This window comes from Andrographis paniculata, unplaced genomic scaffold (genome assembly GCF_009805555.1).
Source record: "Andrographis paniculata isolate CXL003 unplaced genomic scaffold, ASM980555v1 Contig14END, whole genome shotgun sequence".
NCBI classification, from domain to species: Eukaryota; Viridiplantae; Streptophyta; class Magnoliopsida; order Lamiales; family Acanthaceae; genus Andrographis; species Andrographis paniculata.
This window is the reverse complement of record NW_026137424.1, coordinates 924,455-947,560: the sequence shown is the minus strand read 5'-3', so window position 1 is coordinate 947,560 and position 23,106 is coordinate 924,455. Positions and strand designations below refer to the sequence as shown.

Here is a 23,106-nt window from a genome sequence, read left to right as displayed (position 1 = left end):
TTTATTACATTCAAATATTTTTTTTAAATATATATATATATATTCATATAAATATTAAATCAAACTGTTTCTACTTCTAGTTTTGACTTCTATTTTTTATTTTTTTTTTAAAGTCAATTCAAATAAACCTTAATATTATTTCAATCATCATTGTAAATCATGTTGCATCAAATCACTTCATTCTTCTTACACCTATAAAAACATAGTAATCACCTCTACATTCAACACCATAAAAACATCAACTACATCTTAATAACGCAAAACCAATTGATAATAACTCCATACTCAACATAATATATATATAGATGTCATCATAACACATACGAAATACACAATCAAATTGATGCATACATCAAGGAATTGGTCAATTTCTTACTAATCAAAAGTTAAAGGTTGAAACCAATAAATCTATTACAATCTCAAACCAAAAATCAAAATATAAAGTCATATCGAAGTATTGGAAAAGAAAGCATTTGTCATCGGCCCTAGGATTAATGCAAATGATCATTTTCATGATCATCTTTTATATATAGTTCTCTAAATTGTTTCGTTGGAAGAATTTTGTTATTTTGTAACTTTAAATTTGGCCAAATCTAATCCAAACCCAAAGATTATCTAAAGACTAATTATGGTTTATGAAAGGAAGGTAAAAAGATTAAAACATTAAGAATATTAGACACACATACATAGACCCAGAATGATGTAAAGACTAGTTTTTGCCACATTCTATTTCTATTAGGCTGATGTTAATGTGCAAGAAAACTCGTAACATAGAGTGTTGCTGCTGAAGGATTTGTTTCGTTGATGTCACATTCATTTGTTCTTATTGTAGTGCTGCCAATAAATTGGTGAGTATTGTTTTGGTGATGAACTTGTAGCAATATTTGTGACAATTGAGTTATTGATTGGTCAACTTGTTTGACCATTTGAAAATTTGGTGAGCCACATGTTAATTTGAATCTACTTTTGATTAGTGGAACTTCTGCCGCTATGCCTATTGAAAGTTTGTTTGGTTGTTGTCATATTCGTTTGTTACTTATTGTTGTGTAACTTGTAGCAATATCTTATATTTGAGACAATGGGGTTGTTGGTTAGTTAATTTGTTTGGCCGTTTGAAAATATGTTGGGCCACATATTGTATTTGAATCTATTATTCATTAATAGAATTTTTGCTTCATCTACTCGTCGACCTAAGTTTTTTTATTTTGAATAACATAATTAATATTTCTTTAATCTTTCGCATTAGTTTTTTTTTTGTTTTTGTTAGAGCTTTTCCAATCCATTGCATGTTTTGCAGTCATCTACAGTGTTACTCCGTAAAGTATTAACCCCGTTCTATTTTTGGAGTGGAGTGTTTTTTTGTGTTTTGTGTATTTTTATTATTTTCAAAGGCATATTGTGTAATTTTTATTTTTATGTTATATGATATATAATTGTATATTTTAAAAAGTGATATATAATTTATTTTTAGAAAATAATGTATAATTTTATAAATATAAAAAATTATATAAAATAATAGTATAAAAGAGAAAATTAAAATTTATAATTGAAAAAGTTATATAAAATAATAGAATTGTCAATCATCGTTGTATCATCTTAAATAATATTTTCATTGGATCTACTAAGAGTGTGTTTACTTTTGGTGATTACGGTGGATAATATTATTTTATTCAATTTATCGCATATTTTTTATAATGATTAAATCTGGTATTGATTAAAACCCGCTAATTAAAGATAGTTAACATCGGTATGATTAACTAATACAAGTAATATATGCTAATTATGATAATTAAATGGATAAGATTAATTTATCCAAGTATATTTATATTAAATTTTATTTTATTTTATATTTAATCCAACTAAGCATCATATTAATTATTCTCGGGATTATATAATCTATTAGAATAATTCTACTAATTATAATGCAATCTTAAAAATAAACGACATCTTTAACAATACAAATTTGTTTTTAAAAATAAACGACATCTTTATTCAATTTATCGCATATTTTATTTTGTTGCATAATTCTATTGAAATACACACTATTATGTCTAACTATAATAATATTTTGAGTGGATTATATGTTTTTAAAAAATAGATTATTTGCAAAATGTTATGACTCATTTGATTACATAACTAGGTGTCATTGTAAAATAATGCCATGTAGCAAATTGGATGATTAATCATTCTTCTTAATTGCCTATATAAAGGGCTATGTATTTAATAAAATGAGAGGATTGATTTTTGTTTCATTTTCACCCTATCTCTCGGCTCTCAACTCTCTCTCTCAATCTCTATCAACTCTCTCTCTCAATCTCTATCTCTCTCTCTCTATATTATATACACACTTATACATATATATATCTAAGTTATAAATATATATTATATCTTATAACTATAGTTATATTTGATATATTTTATAACACGTTATCAGCACGAGGCTTTGCCGAGGAAGTGCATATAAAGATAGCGTATATATATATTTTTTTTGTTGTTTTTGTTATATTACTCGGAAGGTTGCGAAAATTCTGGTAAGTATTTATTTTCTTTTAATTATGTCTAATATAGCAAAGTTTGAATTTCCCCCACTGGCAATTACTGGAAATAATTATATGCCGTGGGTAATGGATGTCGAAATGCATCTCGAATCCATGGGGCTTTCGAAAACAATAATTAGTAAAAATGAATGCACAAATCAAGAACGTGCAAAGGCAATGATTTTCCTACGTCATCATATTGACGAAGCCCTAAAAATGGAGTATTTAATGGTGAAAGATCCATTTGAATTATGGACAAATTTTAAAGATCGATTTGGACACTTGAAATCTGTTATATTACCGAAAGCGAAACATGCATGGCAACACTTGCGATTGCAAGATTTTAAAACAGTTGCTGATTATAATTCCATGATGTTCAAAATCACGTCCCAATTAAGATTTTGTGGAGAAAATATTTCTGATAGGGATATGTTGGAAAAAACATTTACCACGTTTCATGCCTCTAATATAGTTTTACAGCAACAATATCGAGAAAGGGGTTTTAATAAATATTGTGATCTTATTACTTGTCTACTTGTTGCTGAACAGAATAACGAATTATTGTTAAAAAATCACGAATCGAGGCCAACTGGTGCGAGTTCATTCCCTGAAGTGAATGCGATTCAGTGTTTAAATAATATGCCTAGATTCTACCGCGGACGAGGTCGCGGACAAGGCAGTGGACGTGGATTTAGTCGTGGACGTGGATTTGGTCGTGGACGTGGAATGAGTCATGGACGTGGAGCCGACCGTGGACGAGGTCGTGGCAGGTTTGTTTATTATCGTCAGGGATATTTTGATGAGCAGGAATCAAATAGGCCTATGAAGCGGCCTCAGAACGATATTGGTCAGAGTTCAAAGAAAAACGATGATAAGTGTTATCGTTGCGGAATGGCAGGGCATTGGTTCAGAAATTGTCGTTCCAATTCTTATTTTGTTGAGCTGTACCAAAATTCCCTGAAACAGAAAGACAAAGTGCCTGAAGAAGTTCAAGCACCGGAAAATGTCAATCCTCCAGAAATTAATTTTTCAGAGAATGTTGCCAGTGGAAGTGGGGGTGATAAATGTAATGATAATACGCAATTAGATGTATCTGATTTTCTAGTACAACCTGAAGGTGGGTACTATGAAAATCCCGGAGATGCGATATAAATGCATATAGATATGTGTATATATATTTTTGTAACACATGTAGTTTTTGCTCCCGACATTTTGTAATGATATGACAGCTATGTATTTTTTTCCAAAATTTTGATATATTTATTCTTATATTTCTCCCAGAAGAAGAAATATGAATGCTGAGCACGTTATAATGAATAATATGGAAGACAGTTCATGTCTCATTGATAGTGCATCAACGCACACCATTTTGAAATATAAGAAATATTTCACCAACCTGAAGTTGGGAAAAATTGAGGTGAATACCATAAATGGTTGTGCGAAGTTAATTGAGGGCTCTGGAAGAGCGATAATATTTCTCCCCGAAGGAGTAAAACTTGATATCCAAAATGCACTATATTCTAGTAAATCTCAAAGAAATTTGTTGAGTTTTAATGATATTCGCAGAAATGGATATCATATTGAGACATCAAGTATGGCAAATAATGAATTTTTGTTAATTACAAAATTCATTGATGGACATAAATATATATTAGAAAAATTGCCTTCATTGTCTTCCGGATTATATTGCACAAAGATTAATGTGGTTGAAACATATCTGGTAGACCAAAAGTCTACAGATTTTGTGATTTGGCATGACCGGTTTGGGCATCCTGGTAATACTATGATGAGACGAATTATTGAAAATACCAATGGCCATAACTTGAAAAATCAAAGGATATTAAATACAAATGAGTTTATATGTGTTGCTTGTTCAAAAGGGAAGTTAATAACTAGACCATCACCGCCAAAAGTGGGAACTGAATCCCCTTCATTTTTAGAACGAATTCAGGGTGATATATGTGGACCTGTAGATCCACCATGCGGACCATTTCGATATTTTATGGTACTTATCGATGCATCTACTAGATGGTCGCATGTGTGTTTATTATCTACCCGCAATTTGGCATTTGCGAGGTTGCTTGCTCAAATAATTAGATTACGAGCTCAGTTTCCAGATCACCAAATAAAGAAAATTCGTCTTGATAATGCTGGTGAATTTTCATCTAAGACTTTTGATGATTATTGCATGTCTATTGGAATTGACATTGAACATCCTGTACCCCATGTACATACTCAAAATGGTCTAGCTGAATCACTTATAAAAAGTTGCAATTAATTGCAAGACCTATGCTAATGAAATCCAAACTTCCTGGCTCTGCTTGGGGATATGCAATTATGCATGCAGCAACACTGATAAAATTAAGACCGACAAGCTATCATAGCTACTCTCCAGTACAATTAGTATACAAAGAAAAGCCCAATATTTCACATTTGAGAACTTTTGGGTGCGCGGTTTATGTGCCAATTACACCGCCCCAACGTACAAAAATGGGCCCCCAACGGAGATTGGGGATATATGTCGGGTACGAATCACCATCTATCATTAAATATCTTGAATCATTAACTGGTGATTCATTTACGGCTCGTTTTGCTGATTGTCATTTTGACGAGTCACATTTCCCGATATTAGGGGGAGAAACTGATCAACTGAAAAAGGAAATTACTTGGAAAATACCATTCAGTTTTCTTGATCCTCGTACAAGTCAAAGTGAATTAGAGGTACAAAGAATTTTACATTTGCAGCGAATAGCAAATCAGTTGCCTGATGCTTTTTGTGACACCAGCAGGGTCACTAGATCTTATATAGCTGCTGAAAATGTACCTGCTAAAATTGTTATTCCTGGAGACAAAATACAAAGTGCTAATGAATCAAATGTACGCTTAAAGCGTGGCAGACCTGTAGGTTCCAAAGATAAAAATCCTCGAAAGAAAAGAGGAACAAATGAAAGGATTGAAGATTTGAATATTAATCAAAACCCTCAAGAAACAGATAGTAACATTGATCAGATTTCTAGAGAAATTGATCCTGATAAACTTGATGATGATGTTAATTCTAATAGAATTTCTTCTGAAGAGAATGAAATTATTGAAAATTCAATAAATTATGTTACTACTGGAAAGCATTGGAACCGAAGTGATACAATTATGGATAATGCTTTTGCATATAATGTAGCACTTGATCTAATGGAAAATGAGGAGGATCCAGAACCTAGATCAGTTGATGAATGTCGGAAAAGAATAGATTGGCCAAAATGGAAAGATGCGATCCAGTCTGAATTAAATTCACTGGCAAAACGAAAAGTTTTTGGACCAATTGTTCAAACACCTGAAGGTGTTAAGCCTGTTGGCTATAAATGGATATTTGTTCGAAAGCGAAATGAGAATAATGAAATTGCCAGATATAAAGCAAGACTTGTTGCCCAAGGTTTTTCACAAAGACCTGGAGTTGATTTTAATGAAACATATTCTCCAGTAATGGATGGAATAACATTTCGATATCTTGTCAGTTTGGCAGTACATGAAAATTTGGATATGCGTCTGATGGACGTTGTAACTGCGTATTTATATGGCTCGTTAGATAGTGGTATTTACATGAGAATCCCTGAAGGGTTTAGTATGTCTGATGCATATAAATCAAAGCCAAAAGAATGTTATTCTATTAAATTACAAAAGTCTTTGTATGGGCTTAAACAATCTGGTCGCATGTGGTATAATCGTCTCAGTGAATCATTATTGAAAGAGGGATATGCCAATGATTCTATTTGTCCGTGTATTTTTATAAAGAAATATGGGAGAAATTTTATAATAATAGCTGTCTATGTGGATGATTTGAATTTAATTGGAACCCCTGAAGAGGTCCAAGAAGCTATTGAATATTTGAAAAGGGAGTTTGAAATTAAAGATTTCGGGAAAACGAAATTTTGTCTTGGTCTACAAATTGAACATTTGGAAAATGGGATTTTGATACATCAATCTGCATATACCCAGAAGGTATTGAAACGATTTGCAATGGATAGAGCACATTCATTAAGTACTCCAATGGTCGTTAGAACTCTTGATCCTATTAAAGATCCTTTTAGACCAAAGAGGAGAATGAGGAAGCACTTGGTCCTGAAGTACCATATTTAAGTGCTATTGGTGCACTAATGTATCTGGCTAACAGTACTAGACCGGATATAGCATTTTCTGTAAATTTATTAGCCAGATTTAGTGCAATTCCAACACAACGACATTGGAAAGGAATCAAACATATTTTTCGTTATCTCCAAGGATCTATTGATCTTGGTCTATTATATCCAAAAGGATCTCGACGAGAATTGATTGGATATGCAGATGCTGGATATCTTTCTGATCCGCATAAAGCCAAATCTCAGACTGGCCATATGTTTACTTGTGGCGGTAAAGTGATATCTTGGAGATCCACTAAACAAACATTAACCGCCACATCTTCAAATCATGCAGAAATAATAGCAATCCATGAAGCCAGTAGAGAGTGTGTTTGGCTAAGATCAATGATTCATCACATTTTACAGAATTGTGGTTTGAAATCTGAAAATGGTAATCCTCCCACTATTCTGTACGAAGATAATGCAGCTTGTATAGCGCAACTGAAAGAGGGATATATCAAAGGAGATAGAACGAAACATATTTCACCAAAATTTTTCTTTACTCATGATCTCCAGAAAAATGGTGAAATAAATGTACAGCAGATTCGATCAGACCAAAATTTAGCAGACTTGTTGACCAAGGCTTTACCGACCGCAACGTTCGAGAAATTAGTAAAGATCATTGGGATGCGTCGGTTGCAAGATTTCAAATGATGTCCACATCAGGGGGAGCGTTATTTCAAGTGATGTCCACATCAGGGGAAGTATTCTTAATGCATGAATGACGTACTCTTTTTCCTTAAGTAGGATTTTTGTCCCATTGGGTTTTTCCTAGTAAGGTTTTAACGAGGCGTATTCATTGTAGTTAAATGACACCTAAGGGGGAGTGTTATGACTCATTTGATTACATAGCTAGGTGTCATTGTAAAATAATGCCATGTAGCAAATTGGATGATTAATCATTCTTCTTAATTGCCTATATAAAGGGCTATGTATTTAATAAAATGAGAGGATTGATTTTTGTTTCATTTTCACCCTATCTCTCGGCTCTCAACTCTCTCTCTCAATCTCTATCTCTCTCTCTCTATATTATATACACACTTATACATATATATATATCTAAGTTATAAATATATATTATATCTTATAACTATAGTTATATTTGATATATTTTATAACACAAAAATATTTATAATTCATATTTAGCTTTAAAAGTATAGGTCATAATTTTTATGTTTTAAGAATTACATGCATGAGGCTTAATCATATTTTTAAAAAATATGGTAAAAAATTCTCTAGAAATTTTGTGAGATTTTATTATATTTTTAAAAATATTGCACAAAATTTTCTAATAAAGAGATTATGTGTAACATTTTCTAAAATTTTTCATGCAATTTTTAAATTATAAACGATTTAAATTCTTGTAATACCCATAAACAATTATAACTATTTGATTATCTATTTCTGATCGAATGCTCATATACTTACGAGAAAAAAAAAAAAAATTTGTACTAAAAAATAATAATTTCGGGCCATAAATAAGATATAATTAATTGTAATTGTGACGATTTATGGAATAAACTCTATTTTTATTTAAAAACAATTAGGGTTCAATATTATATTTATACAAGAGATATATTAGGTAGAATATATATATCAATATATAAAATATATATACTATATATATATCAACATCCCCCCTCAAACTCAAGGTGGAACGGTGGAGCCCAACTTGAGTTTGCTCAAAAATGACTGAAAACGGCCGGGAAGGTGAGGTTTGGTGAATCCGTCGGCCGTCTGATCAGCAGAGGAAATAGGAGACAAGGAGATGCTTCCATGAGCAACGTGATGACGTACAAGGTGACAGTCGATCTCAATGTGCTTCGTACGCTCGTGGAAGACATCATTTGTTGAAATCTTCATGGCGCTCTGACTGTCGCAATGGATAATAGTGGCAGACGGCTGAGGCACTCCATGTAATGCCCCGATTTCGGAATGTATAAAATAATATTATTATAGCAAATAAATATTTGACAATAGTAATGGAATCAAGAAACTAATATTTTGGGATAAATTATATTCCAATTTTGTATATTAGTTATAATTAAATAGACTGTTAAATAGATAAATATCGATAAAATTAAAAATAAATATAAATATAAATATAATATATAATATATAATATAATATATATATAATAATAATATAGTAGATGATGATAAGAACCTTATCATCATCGTTAATAACAATAATAATATAATAATAATATATAATGTTTAATAATAATAATAATATATTACGTTTAATAATAATAATAATATAATATATATATATATAATATGAAAAGAAAGAAAGAATCCAACGCAGCAGCAGCAACGAACCAAAGGAGGAGAAGGAAGGGAGGAAGAAGAAGGAGAAAGAAAGAAAAAAAAAAAAGAAAAAGATTTAGCCGTCCGATTCCAATTCCGACTTGGGTATGGTATTCCTTGCTATTCGTAGAGTCCGATTATAAATTTTAATACGAATTTTGATATTGGAGTATTAAATTAGAAATTCTTCAAAAATTCAAAATTGGCTATTTAGCTATTTAATCGATGAATTTCTTTAGCTAATAGCCTATTCGTAGCGCCGACATTATATTTTGAGAATTTCGTACCAATCCAAGTCGAATAAAAAACGGCAGTATATCGCACCTGCCTGCTTGTTCATACCTTTGCGTATTTTTATTTAATAATCGGGCAATATAAATATTATGAGGTAGAAGGATTTTATAGCTAGAATATCATATTCTACTAAATATAAAAGTTTGGAGCCCGACGAGTTAATTATAGAAATTAGCTTTTGAATAAGCAGGTAGCTCCTGAGAATAAGCATAAAGCTCATCTGATTTGAGTAAATAATGGGACAGGTGTACGTTGGAGGAGATTTGGGTGAAGTTATAAAATCCAGAAAGTATCGGTAGGAAGTAAGCAGTAGGGAATTAAATCTAATTTTAAGAAATTAGGTATTTATGTTGCATGTGATTCTGATTCTGATATTGATATGATATTATGTGGAATCATTTGGTCAGTGCATCTATATATGTATATATGTGTGTGTATATGCATGTGTGAAACTTCGTTTTACGATATTTGATATACGTATTTGATCGTGTTGGTGAATTTATAAAAAGGAGGATAGGTGGGCCGTCTCACCAGCCCTTTTCATTAAATTCACTTATTGACATGCTGCACACATTGCACGATTTATCGGGTATGTTTTATGGATCTATCGTTTAGTCGCCGTGTGCGGTAGTGCTAGGCGAGGGCATCATCTGGGGTTAGGATACTCGACCCCGATGTACCGTAACACTTTGGCGATAGTGGACGATAGTAGTCGGACAACTGGGTGACTTAGTCGCACGGTCATTCAGGGATTAGACCCATTGCAGTTGAGACGTATTTGGTCTAATCATTCGGGTTCGGTGTTGTTCCACTCATTGGAGTAGCTACTAGTGAGGTCTACCGGTAGTTTAGGATCAGATGCCAAACTCCAAACGCGATCCCGTTAGGGCGTGCGAGGAGGAGTAGAGTTTCCGGGTTTCCTTCGGGTGATTCCAGGTTGCACGGATTCTACTACGTTACACGGGGTAGGGCTAGACAGGAGGGTCCTATCTTCGCTATCACAGACTATGGGGTGTCTTGTGGTTAATGGCGACAACGTTCGACTATCCATGTATTGATTGCGGGAGTCGTATGGTGGTTATATGGGAGTGACCGGGTGACCGTTATATTATTATGGGTTTACCAGGTCCTTCCTTGAGCCGAGGATTTTCCGGCTATTTATTGATGATAGTCTAGTGAGCTGTTATTATGGAGCCGAGGTTATTCCGGCTGCTCACTTTGACATATGTATATGGGTATATGTGCATGAGTTGTCGATTTTGACATTATTGTTACATTATTTCAGTATGGGCATGGCATGGCATTTATTTTGCAAATGACGGAAATTAAACTCTATTTTCGAGCATGACATGGCATATTTTATGTTAGTTCTTAAAATGGATTTAATTCTAGACTGCTTTTAAGAAAAATATTTGATTCAGGTACGCATGGCACCTCCGGGACAGGGGACGTCTCGGGAGATAGAAAGACGGGCTGAATGAGTGAACTGCATCTGATGTATTATATGTAAATTCTAACTAGAAAAACCTCCCGTTTTGGGAGTATGTTTTTGTAAATATTTATAAACTTGTTTTTTTGGAAATAATAAAATGCTTATATAATTAATTTTAGCCTTAACACTGTGTTGTGGGGCCCGAAGTAGGAGGTGACGACCTCATGATGCAGTGTGGCGGTAGCATTTCCAGTATGAGCCAACTGGGGGTGTTACAAGTTGGTATCAGAGCCTAGGTTTGATAGATTTTGGCTCTTTGAATTAAAAAGGTTTTGAAAATAATAATGATATTGAATTGGTTTGGTGAGGTTTGGGTTTTGCGGGTGCATTCATGTTAATGTGATCTATCTTTTATTGTTATGCTTGGTTTAGCTGTGTGCTGAATTGATATTGAATCAGGAAAAATTGGGGGCAGTATGTCGAATTCTCGAGGTGGTGGTGTACGTAGGGCTATTCAAGGCCCAGAGTTTGATCCTTCGTCTGATGAGTCACAGTATCCTGTGCCAGCGCATGTACCAACAGAGGCACCTAGTCAGGATTTCTTTCGGCAGTTTATGGCCGCGATGATGCCTCAACAGAGGAGTTTCATTGATGCTGTGATGCGGCATAACCCACCAACATATTCTGGTTCAGTGGAGCCAGGAGTCCTTGAGTTTTGGGTTGAAAAGATGGAAAAGATATTTCGTGTTGTTCAGGTTCCGCCAGATCAACGAGTTAATATTGGAGCCTATTTCTTGGAAGGCCGAGCAAATCGGTGGTGGTTAGGTGAAGAAGCTGCAGGTGTAGACCAAGTGGATATGACTTGGGATGAATTTAAAGCAAAGTTAAAGGCTAGGTTTATACCGTCGCATATTCGAAAAGCGAAGAAGCAAGAATTGCTGGACTTAAAGCAGGGCTCGATGTCAGTTGAAGATTATTTTGTGAAGTTTAATGAGTTAGAGATGTATGTTCCTGACTACTTTTCCTGTGAGCGAGACAGAATTGACCATTTTGTAGACGGGTTGCAACACAGAATTCAAGAAGCTTTAGCGGTGTTGGATATCAGTTCATTGTATGAGGCTTACGAGCGTGCTGCCCGATTTTATCAGAAGCAGGAAGTCAGACAAAAGGAGAGTGAGAAGGAAATAGGTTATCAACATCAGGTTCGAGATAAGGGAAAAGCTAAAGTGGAGGATGAGCCCAAGGGTAAAAAGAAATGGTGGCAAATGTTCAGGTCTGGGCCATCGTATAAGGGGATTTCGATTAATGAACCGAGTCAGGAGAGGTCTCAGCAATCGGGGGCTGTTTGTCGGCGTTGTGGAACAAGCCACCCAGGTACTCGTTGTGATAAAGTTCCATTGACATGTTTTAAATGTGGTGGTAGTGGTCACATTGCCAGGTTATGTCCAAGTGTGGTAACTGCAAGGGAGTTTCCAGAACCGAGGTTTAGGCCATGGCAGCCGCCGTCTTCGCAGTCACAAGGGAGAGGATTAGGATCATCTTGGCAAGGGGGACGAAGTCAGTCACGTTCGTCATCTAGGCAGCCAGGCAGAGGACCTGACCAGCGTGGTCGAATAAATGTTCTTACCCAAGCAGAAGCTGATTATCATCCAGGTGAGGTTTTAACGGGTAGATTTCTGGTTTGCGGTTTTCCTGCTCTTGTGTTATTCGATTCGGGTGCAACGTTCTCGTTCATATCTAAGCGTCTAGTTAGACGATTGGGTTTGAATTCATCAGTAGAAGTGGTAGTGGAAGTTTTACTTCCATCAGGAGAAGTGCTGGAATGCCGAGAGCTTTATATGCAGATTCCGGTTAGTATTGAAGGGGTTGATTTTGTTACTAACTTGTTGGGCATCAAGCTATCCGAGTTCGATGTAATATTGGGGATGGATTGGTTAGTGGCATATCAAGCTCAATTTGATTGTCGAAAAAGATCAATTTCGCTGGTTGGAGCGATGGGCGAACTGGTGAATTATGCAGGATCTGCCAGACAACCTTTTATGAAGGTAATTTCATCCCTATCATTTCAATCATTTATTCGTAAGGGGTTTCCAGTATATCTGTGTGAGGTAAGAGATTTGACGCAAGGGGAGCAGCGATTGCAAGATATTCCTGTAGTCCGAAATTTTCCTGATGTATTTCCTGATGACATTCCGGGTATGCCACCAGCTCGTGAGGTGGATTTTACTATTGATATTGTGCCGGGTGCTGAGCCAGTATCAAGGGCTCCATACCGGATGGCACCTTTAGAACTAGCTGAACTTAAATTGCAACTACAGGAATTGCTAGATAAGGGTTACATTCGGCCTAGTACATCGCCTTGGGGAGCTCCAGTTTTATTTGTGAAAAAGAAGGATGGAAGTTTGAGGTTATGTATTGACTACCGTGGACTGAACAAAGTCACGGTGAAGAACAAATATCCTCTTCCGAGGATTGATGATCTATTTGATCAACTGAGAGGTGCAACTATATTCTCAAAGATTGACTTGAGATCTGGATATCATCAGCTAAGGATTGCAGAGCATGACATTCCGAAGACAGCTTTTCGGACTAGATACGGGCATTATGAATTCACGGTTATGTCCTTTGGGTTGACTAACGCCCCGGCTGCGTTTATGGAGTTGATGAATAGAATTTTTCAACCATACCTCGATCAGTTTGTGGTGGTATTTATTGACGATATCTTGGTCTATTCCCCAGATAAAAAGACGCATGCAAAACATTTGCATGTAATATTAAACATATTGCGTGCAAGAAAGTTATATGCCAAGTTATCCAAATGCGAGTTTTGGTTGAAGGAGGTTGCTTTCTTGGGGCATGTTGTTTCTGGAAAGGGTATCTCAGTAGATCCTTCTAAAGTGGCGGCAATCTTGGATTGGCCAAGACCTACCAATCAATCAGAAGTAAGAAGCTTTTTGGGTTTGGCAGGATATTATCGGCGATTCGTTCTTGATTTTTCGAAGATTGCAAAACCATTAACTAATTTGCTGAAAAAGGATGCAAAGATTAACTGGGATCACGAGTGTGAGTCATCCTTTTTAGAATTGAAACATCGATTAACTTCAGCGCCAATTTTGGCTTTACCAGTGGAAGGTGAGGAGTTTGAAGTGTATAGTGATGCTTCGAAGCAGGGATTGGGATGTGTCTTAATGCAGAATCAAAGAGTTATTGCTTATGCATCACGACAACTAAAACCTCACGAAGAGAATTATCCGACACACGACTTGGAAATGGCAGCAGTTGTGTTTGCTTTGAAGATTTGGAGACACTATCTTTATGGAGCCCATTGCAGAATATTTACTGACCATCAAAGTTTGAAATATATCTTCACCCAAAAAGAATTGAATTTAAGACAAAGAAGATGGTTAGAATTGGTGAAGGATTATGATCTTGAAATTGTATATCATGAAGGCAAAGCAAATGTTGTAGCCGATGCCTTAAGTCGAAAACCAAGGCATAACTTGGGCTTCATGTCGGTTGCTGATGAACTGTGCCAAGATTTAGCGCGGATGGAAATTGAGGTACTTGGACGGGGTATGACTCGGGGATATTTGCAAATGATACAAGTTGAGCCTGAAATTTATGATCGCATTAGAGCGGCTCAAATGGAAGATAATAAAATGGTTGAGCTTGCAGTAAAAGTTCAGTACGGTCAGACTCAAAATTTTAATATTGCTCCAGATGGGAGTCTTCGATTTCACGGGAGGTGGTGTATCCCAAAGGATCGAAATGATTTGAAAGAGCAGATTATGAGTGAGGCTCATAATACACCATACTCAGTGCATCCGGGGGGGAAATAAAATGTATCATGACCTACGTCAACATTTTTGGTGGAAGGGCATGAAGAAGGATGTAGCCAAATTTGTTGCACGATGTTTAAATTGTCAAAAGGTAAAAGCAGAACATCATAGACCAATGGGGTTGCTACAACCTTTAGAAGTTCCACTCTGGAAATGGGATTCTATCGCAATGGATTTTGTAACAGGACTTCCAAGGTCAAAGTCGGGAACAGATGCAATTTGGGTGATTATAGACAGATTGACCAAGTCAGCAGTGTTCATTCCAGTACGTATGACTTGGAGTATGCAGAAATTAGCCAAATTATATGTTCATTATGTGGTTAAACGACACGGTATTCCTGAGGTGATCATATCAGATCGTGATCCACGTTTTCAATCTCGATTTTGGCAAAAATTGCAGGAAGCCTTTGGTACTCAGTTGCATATGAGTACTGCATTCCATCCTATGACTGATGGTCAGTCAGAAAGAACTATCCGTATTCTGGAAGATATGCTAAGAGCTTGTGCTATGGAATTTCAAGGGAGTTGGGAAGACCACTTGGATTTAGTGGAATTTTCATATAATAATAGCCATCAAGCAAGTATCGGAATGGCTCCTTTTGAAGCTCTTTATGGTCGAAAATGCAGAACTCCTTTGAGTTGGGACGATATGAGTGATCGACTGATACTGGGTCCGGAAATGATTGAGGAATCGAAAAATAAGATTCGAATTATCAGAGAAAAGATGAAGGCAGCTCAAGATCGTCAAAAGAGTTATGCCGATAGAGCCCGACGTGAGGGTCAATTTCAAAGTGGAGATTTTGTCTTATTGAAAGTATCCCCAATGAAAGGTATTAGAAGGTTTGGGATTAAAGGAAAATTGAGTCCGCGTTATGTTGGACCTTATGAAATTGTCGATCGAGTTGGTGATTGGGCCTATCGGTTGGCACTTCCAAATTCTATGGAGCGTATCCATAATGTGTTTCATATATCTCAGCTTCGTAGGTATGTTGCAGATCCTTCTCATATTTTATCTCCAGATGAGATAGAGCTGAATGAAGATCTTTCGTATGAAGAAAAGCCTCTGTGGATCATGGACACAAAGGTCCGAACCATGAGGAATCGAGATATTCGTATGGTGAAAGTAATGTGGTCCAGACATGGAGCGGAAGAGGCCACGTGGGAAGTAGAACAAGAAATGTTCAAAGCATACCCACAATTGTTTAATTAAGTTGTCTTGTTATGTGTTTGAGTTTAGATTTCGGGGACGAAATCTTTTTAAGGGGGAGTGGATTGTAATGCCCCGATTTCGGAATGTATAAAATAATATTATTATAGCAAATAAATATTTGACAATAGTAATGGAATCAAGAAACTAATATTTTGGGATAAATTATATTCCAATTTTGTATATTAGTTATAATTAAATAGACTGTTAAATGGATAAATATCGATAAAATTAAAAATAAATATAAATATAAATATAATATATAATATATAATATAATATATATATATAATAATAATATAGTAGATGATGATAAGAACCTTATCATCATCGTTAATAACAATAATAATATAATAATAATATATAATGTTTAATAATAATAATAATATATTACGTTTAATAATAATAATAATATATATATATATATAATATGAAAAGAAAGAAAGAATCCAACGCAGCAGCAGCAACGAACCAAAGGAGGAGAAGGAAGGGAGGAAGAAGAAGGAGAAAGAAAGAAAAAAAAAAAAGATTTAGCCGTCCGATTCCAATTCCGACTTGGGTATGGTATTCCTTGCTATTCGTAGAGTCCGATTATAAATTTTAATACGAATTTTGATATTGGAGTATTAAATTAGAAATTCTTCAAAAATTCAAAATTGGCTATTTAGCTATTTAATCGATGAATTTCTTTAGCTAATAGCCTATTCGTAGCGCCGACATTATATTTTGAGAATTTCGTACCAATCCAAGTCGAATAAAAAACGGCAGTATATCGCACCTGCCTGCTTGTTCATACCTTTACGTATTTTTATTTAATAATCGGGCAATATAAATATTATGAGGTAGAAGGATTTTATAGCTAGAATATCATATTCTACTAAATATAAAAGTTTGGAGCCCGACGAGTTAATTATAGAAATTAGCTTTTGAATAAGCAGGTAGCTCCTGAGAATAAGCATAAAGCTCATCTGATTTGAGTAAATAATGGGACAGGTGTACGTTGGAGGAGATTTGGGTGAAGTTATAAAATCCAGAAAGTATCGGTAGGAAGTAAGCAGTAGGGAATTAAATCTAATTTTAAGAAATTAGGTATTTATGTTGCATGTGATTCTGATTCTGATATTGATATGATATTATGTGGAATCATTTGGTCAGTGCATCTATATATGTATATATGTGTGTGTATCTGCATGTGTGAAACTTCGTTTTACGATATTTGATATACGTATTTGATCGTGTTGGTGAATTTATAAAAAGGAGGATAGGTGGGCCGTCTCACCAGCCCTTTTCATTAAATTCACTTATTGACATGCTGCACACATTGCACGATTTATCGGGTATGTTTTATGGATCTATCGTTTAGTCGCCGTGTGCGGTAGTGCTAGGCGAGGGCATCATCTGGGGTTAGGATACTCGACCCCGATGTACCGTAACACTTTGGCGATAGTGGACGATAGTAGTCGGACAACTGGGTGACTTAGTCGCACGGTCATTCAGGGATTAGACCCATTGTAGTTGAGACGTATTTGGTCTAATCATTCGGGTTCGGTGTTGTTCCACTCATTGGAGTAGCTACTAGTGAGGTCTACCGGTAGTTTAGGATCAGATGCCAAACTCCAAACGCGATCCCGTTAGGGCGTGCGAGGAGGAGTAGAGTTTCCGGGTTTCCTTCGGGTGATTCCAGGTTGCACGGATTCTACTACGTTACACGGGGTAGGGCTAGACAGGAGGGTCCTATCTTCGCTATCACAGACTATGGGGTGTCTTGTGGTTAATGGCGACAACGTTCGACTATCCATGTATTGATTGCGGGAGTCGTATGGTGGTTATATGGGAGTGACCGGGTGACCGTTATATTATTATGGGTTTACCAGGTCCTTCCTTGAGCCGAGGATTTTCCGGCTATTTATTGATGATAGTCTAGTGAGCTGTTATTATGGAGCCGAGGTTATTCCGGCTGCTCACTTTGACATATGTATATGGGTATATGTGCATGAGTTGTCGATTTTGACATTATTGTTACATTATTTCAGTATGGGCATGGCATGGCATTTATTTTGCAAATGACGGAAATTAAACTCTATTTTCGAGCATGACATGGCATATTTTATGTTAGTTCTTAAAATGGATTTAATTCTAGACTGCTTTTAAGAAAAATATTTGATTCAGGTACGCATGGCACCTCCGGGACAGGGGACGTCTCGGGAGATAGAAAGACGGGCTGAATGAGTGAACTGCATCTGATGTATTATATGTAAATTCTAACTAGAAAAACCTCCCGTTTTGGGAGTATGTTTTTGTAAATATTTATAAACTTGTTTTTTTGGAAATAATAAAATGCTTATATAATTAATTTTAGCCTTAACACTGTGTTGTGGGGCCCGAAGTAGGAGGTGACGACCTCATGATGCAGTGTGGCGGTAGCATTTCCAGTATGAGCCAACTGGGGGTGTTACACTCCAAGATCAGCCAAAAGCCAGCGAAGCCATAGAAGCTCGGCAGCGGTATCGGCAAGGGCTCTATATTTAGACTCTGCACTGGACCGGGAGACAACCGTCTGTTTCTTGCTGCGCCATGAAATAAGCGAGTCGCCAAGGAAGAAGCAAAACCCGGTGGTCGAGCGGCGATCAGAGGGATCTCCCGCCCAATCAGCGTCAGAATACCCGGTCAAAACTAAGGAGGAACGAGCGGAATAATGAAGTCCATGAAGAAGGGTACCTTTGACGTACCGGAGAATCCGTAGGACAGCAAAATGATGAGTCGTCCGAGGAGCAGACATAAACTGACAGACGATATGGACGGCATAAGCAATATCCGGTCGAGTGACAGTCAGGTAGATGAGACTTCCCACCAGCTGACGATACAAAGTCGGATCATCAAGGGGAACGCCGTCCATCGGAGTAAGACGACAGTCAGAATCAAGAGGTGTAGGAACAGTCTTGGAGTCAGTGAGACCGGCACTAGATAGGAGGTCGGAGGCATACTTGGCTTGAGAGAGATAATATCCGTCGGAGGTGTCGGAGATCTCAAGTCCTAGGAAGTATCGAAGAGGCCCTAAACTCTTTATCTCGAAGTGGCGGTGTAGATGAGCCTGCAACTCGGAGATTCCTGATGCATCATCTCCCGTAATGATCATGTCATCCACATAAAGCAATAAAATAGTAATTCCAGCTGACCCATGTCGAAAGAAGAGAGCCGAATCATGATCACTAGAAGTAAAGCCAAGCTGGAGTAGAGCAGAGCTAAATTTCGAAAACCAAGCTCGAGGTGCCTCTTTCAAACCATATAGGGCACGGCGAAGTTTGCATACCTTAGAAGAGGTAGGAAAACCAGGAGGAGGAGACATGTAGATATCCTCGGATAAATCACCATGCAAGAATGCATTCTTGACATCAAGCTGATGCAGGGGCCACCGACGAGCGGCAGCGATGGCGATAAGACAGCGGACAGAGGTGAGACGAGCAACCGGGGCAAATGTCTCCTCATAGTCGATACCATACTGCTGGGTGTAGCCTTTGGCTACCAAACGCGCCTTGTAGCGCTCGATAGATCCATCAGAGTGAGTTTTGATTCTGAATACCCACTTGCAGCCAATAGGTTTCTTGCCAGGGGGAAGATCAACCATATCCCACGTATGGGTTTTCTCCAAAGCCTGCAACTCCTCAGACATAGCCTGCCGCCACAACGGATCCGCATACGCCTCACGAAAGGACCTGGGCTCATGATGGGACAAGGTGGCAGAGAAGCAGTGATAATCAAGTAAGTGAGTAGGAAGGTGACTAACCCGAGTGGAACGACGAGGGCCAGGATCAGGGGCTGAGATCGAAGTCGTGTCAGGCTCTGGTGGTGGTGATGTATCGGAGTCGAGAGTAGGAGTAGACTCGGGGATCAGCTGCGGTTCAGGAGGCGCAACCGGGACAGCGTCAGGAGCGGGAGACGGAGACGAAGCCGTGTCACTGGAAGGGAATAGAGGTGGAGAGGACAAGGTAAAGAACGGAGACGAACGATCAAAGGGGACTCGGAAGTGAGACAAGGAAGAGAATTTGGTATCCTCCCAAAATGTGACATGACGAGAAATACGTAGCCTATTGGAAATGGGATCCCAACAACGATAACCCTTATGTTCTAACCCGTAGCCCAGGAAGCAACACAGACGCGCGCGAGGTTCTAACTTAGTGCGCTCATGATGAGGGAGGAGGACAAAACTGACACAACCGAAAGGGCGGAGAAGACTATAATCAGGGGTACGATTAAATAGTCTTTCAAAAGGACTGACATACCTAGGACAGAGGAAGGGACACGATTTATAGTGTGGACAGCGGTGAGTGCGGCTTCCCCCCAAAAGCGATCTGGACAAGAGGCTGATAAGAGAAGGGTGCGGACTGTATCGAGGATATGTCGGTGTTTACGTTCGGCGCGACCATTTTGTGGAGAGGTGTATGGGCAGGAGCATTGGACAGCAGTACCTTGATCAGATAAGAAACTAAGAAATGATGAATCAGTATACTCAAGAGCATTATCTGTGCGGAGAATTTTTATGGTAGGGGAAAATTGGGTATGTATCATTTTAGCAAAGGTCATATAAATAGATGGAAGTTCAGAACGATGCCGCAGAAAGTAAATCCATGTAAAACGAGAATAGTCATCAATAAAAATCACAAAATAACGAGAACCATTCATAGACACAGTGGGCGAAGGTCCCCAAATATCCGAGTGAACTAAGGAGAACGGAGTATCCGCAATGGAAGTACTATGAGGAAACGACACAGCAGGTTGTTTTCCCAACGAACAATCCACACAATTAAAAGACTCAAACTTAACAGAACCCAAACTACCCTGACTAATCAAAGACCTGACTTTATTGGAAGACGCATGACTGAGACGACGATGCCACTGAAGGCAGGATGGTGTAGAGGTGGTGGCAGCTGAGATAGAGGGACGAGGGACCTGGAGTGACGTAAGTTCAAATAAGCGGCCCGTCTTCCGGCCCTTCCCAAGAGTCCGCCCGGTTTGCGCGTCCTGAACCTGCACACCAGTAGAAGAAAATATTACGGTGAGACCTTGATCAACTAATTGACCAACGGAAATCAGATTTAAGGTTAATTGAGGGATACAGTATGTGTCGGGGAGGGATAAGGATGAGGTGGATGTATATCCGGTATGGGTGATGCGCATATGGGTACCATTGGCAGTAAGGATAGGAGGTAAGGATGGTGCGGTGGATGTGGAGGTCATAAGGCGTATATCAGAGGTCATATGATTACTGCAAGCAGAATCAAAATACCAAGGAGAGTTACCTGATGTGGTAGACATGGCGGTATTGGAAGATAGAACCTGTTTAAGAAGAGCTTCCAGGTCCTGAATCGTAGGAGGCGCAGGCGCAGGCGCAGCAGAGGCTGTGACAGAGGAGGTACCAGACTGAGGTCCACGAGAATTCCGAGGCTTGTAGTTACTACTTCCAGAGCGAGACGGCCTAGTGGGGCAATACTGTATAGTATGGCCTAAAACATGACAGTAGTGACACTCCACCTTTGGGCAATGACCGAAGTCATGATCAGAGGACTGACATCTTTTGCAACGATGAGAACGACTCTGAGTAGGAGTTCGGGCAGTGACCGCAAGAGCAGAATCAAGCTGAGGAGCCTTAGCTAGGTGGAGACGAGTTTCCTCAAACAAAATCTCCTGAATAGCTGCATCCAAGGTAGGAAGTGGATGCCGATGTAACAAAGAGGCACGAACTGCCTCATACTCTGGACGCAAAGCCATCAAGACCTGAATGAGGCGAAGATGATCAGGACTGATCTCTGCTTGATCCAACCGATGCCAAAGGGGTTGCACTTGGGCAAGGAAGTCGTTGATAGATTGTCCTGGTTCCTGTTTTAGATCGTGGAGAGTGCTCCATAACTGATAATAATGTGCCAAACCAGTAGCACGGAAGCGGACTGCCAAGAAATCCCACGCTGCCTTGGCAGTGTCAAATTGGGCAAGCTGAACATGGATCGCCGGAGTGGAAGTATTGCGTAACCAAGTGAGAATTTGATGGTTTTTACTATCCCAATCTTCCAATTTTTCAATATAAGATTCAACAACTGTGGTGGTAGGCGTAACTTCTCCTATAGAAACCGGAGCAATGGGGGCAACTATATCTCCCGTAACAATTTGCCACAATTTCCGACCTATCAAAAAACTTTTCATCGATTGTGCCCACAAACTGTAATTATCTCCGGACAGAACAACATTGATCGGAATATGTACATCCATCTTTTCCATAGAAACTCAAGAGAGAACAATATCTCAAACCTCAAGCCGAAAGCCGAAACGACAGAAATCGAATCAAACCCGAAACACAAAAAGTCAACCGGATACAAAAAACTGCTCAAACGGAAGAAGTGAAGATACCATCGCGGAGGAAATCAAATTCCGAACACGACGGTGCAAAGATCGCCGCCAACGGCCGCCGCACGCGCCTCCACGCGCCGGCGAGGCGTCCGGCCGGAAAACACGTCGGGCGCGTGTGTGGCTCACGCGCCGCCATTCGCCGAACTGTTCCGGTGTCCGGCCGGTCTCGTGACGGCGAAGACGATGGTGGTGGCGGTGACGGTCGGAAGTGGTCGGAAATATGCTATCTGAAATTCGTGGGTTGTTTCGATTTGGTCGGGAAAAAGCCTGGCTCTGATACCATGTGACGATTTATGGAATAAACTCTATTTTCATTGAAAAACAATTAGGGTTCAATATTATATTTATACAAGAGATATATTAGGTAGAATATATATATATATCAATATATAAAATATATATACTATATATATATCAACAGTAATTTTATTTAATTTTTTCAATTTACTATAAAATGCTCTTTGCATGTGAAAATTACGAAACTCTTACAGCAGAAAAATTGTAAGAATTTTGGATAGTTCTTATTTTAAAAAAATTATCAAAATTTGAAGTTATTTCATAATTATACGTACCATACATACATAAAATTTGTAAATAGGATTTGACTTTCCAATGAAAAATGATAATATCTAGCTAAAATTATGACAAATTCTATAAATCAAATTAAATTTTCCTAATAATAAAAATGAATAATATATATATGGCCACGTAAAAAACTAATAATAATAATAAAGAAACGATATAATAATTGCTGCTCATATTTTATAAAGCGGGCAAAAAATTATTTCTATTGCATAAATAATTTATGAAATAATAAAGATTTAAAGATGTTATATAAAAAATTATAATATAATATTTAAAATTTTATAAATATGAATTAACACTCTATAGTAATTTTATTGGATAGAATTTTATGTTACT

General features: G+C 37.6%; 2 protein-coding genes and 1 long non-coding RNA gene across 5 annotated transcripts; all 3 read left to right on the top strand.

Annotated features, from left to right (window-relative positions):
• Window positions 1–2,624: 2,624 nt before the first annotated feature.
• LOC127258458 (uncharacterized) lies at window positions 2,625–3,689 on the top strand. The gene has a single exon (XM_051285308.1). The coding sequence runs from the start codon at window positions 2,625–2,627 to the stop codon at window positions 3,687–3,689; it is 1,065 nt and encodes a 354-aa protein (XP_051141265.1).
• A 5,222-nt stretch (window positions 3,690–8,911) lies between these two features.
• On the top strand, window positions 8,912–18,199 carry LOC127259177 (uncharacterized). 3 transcript variants are annotated; one of them, XM_051286355.1, is made up of 4 exons: window positions 8,912–9,120; window positions 11,201–11,702; window positions 11,781–12,394; window positions 17,956–18,199. In XM_051286355.1, exons 2-4 carry the CDS (start codon window positions 11,218–11,220, stop codon window positions 18,009–18,011), a joined length of 1,155 nt encoding a protein of 384 aa, XP_051142312.1. In that variant the 5' UTR covers window positions 8,912–9,120; window positions 11,201–11,217; the 3' UTR covers window positions 18,012–18,199. The 3 variants fall into 3 exon arrangements, with proteins under 3 accessions (XP_051142312.1, XP_051142303.1, XP_051142295.1); XM_051286346.1 differs by having other exon boundaries at window positions 8,913–9,120; window positions 10,731–11,702; XM_051286338.1 differs by having other exon boundaries at window positions 8,913–9,611; window positions 10,731–11,702.
• LOC127259193 (uncharacterized) lies at window positions 16,294–17,547 on the top strand. Its single transcript, XR_007840453.1, has 2 exons — window positions 16,294–16,345; window positions 16,780–17,547. It is a non-coding gene; the product is annotated as an uncharacterized LOC127259193 (long non-coding RNA).
• Window positions 18,200–23,106: the final 4,907 nt, after the last annotated feature.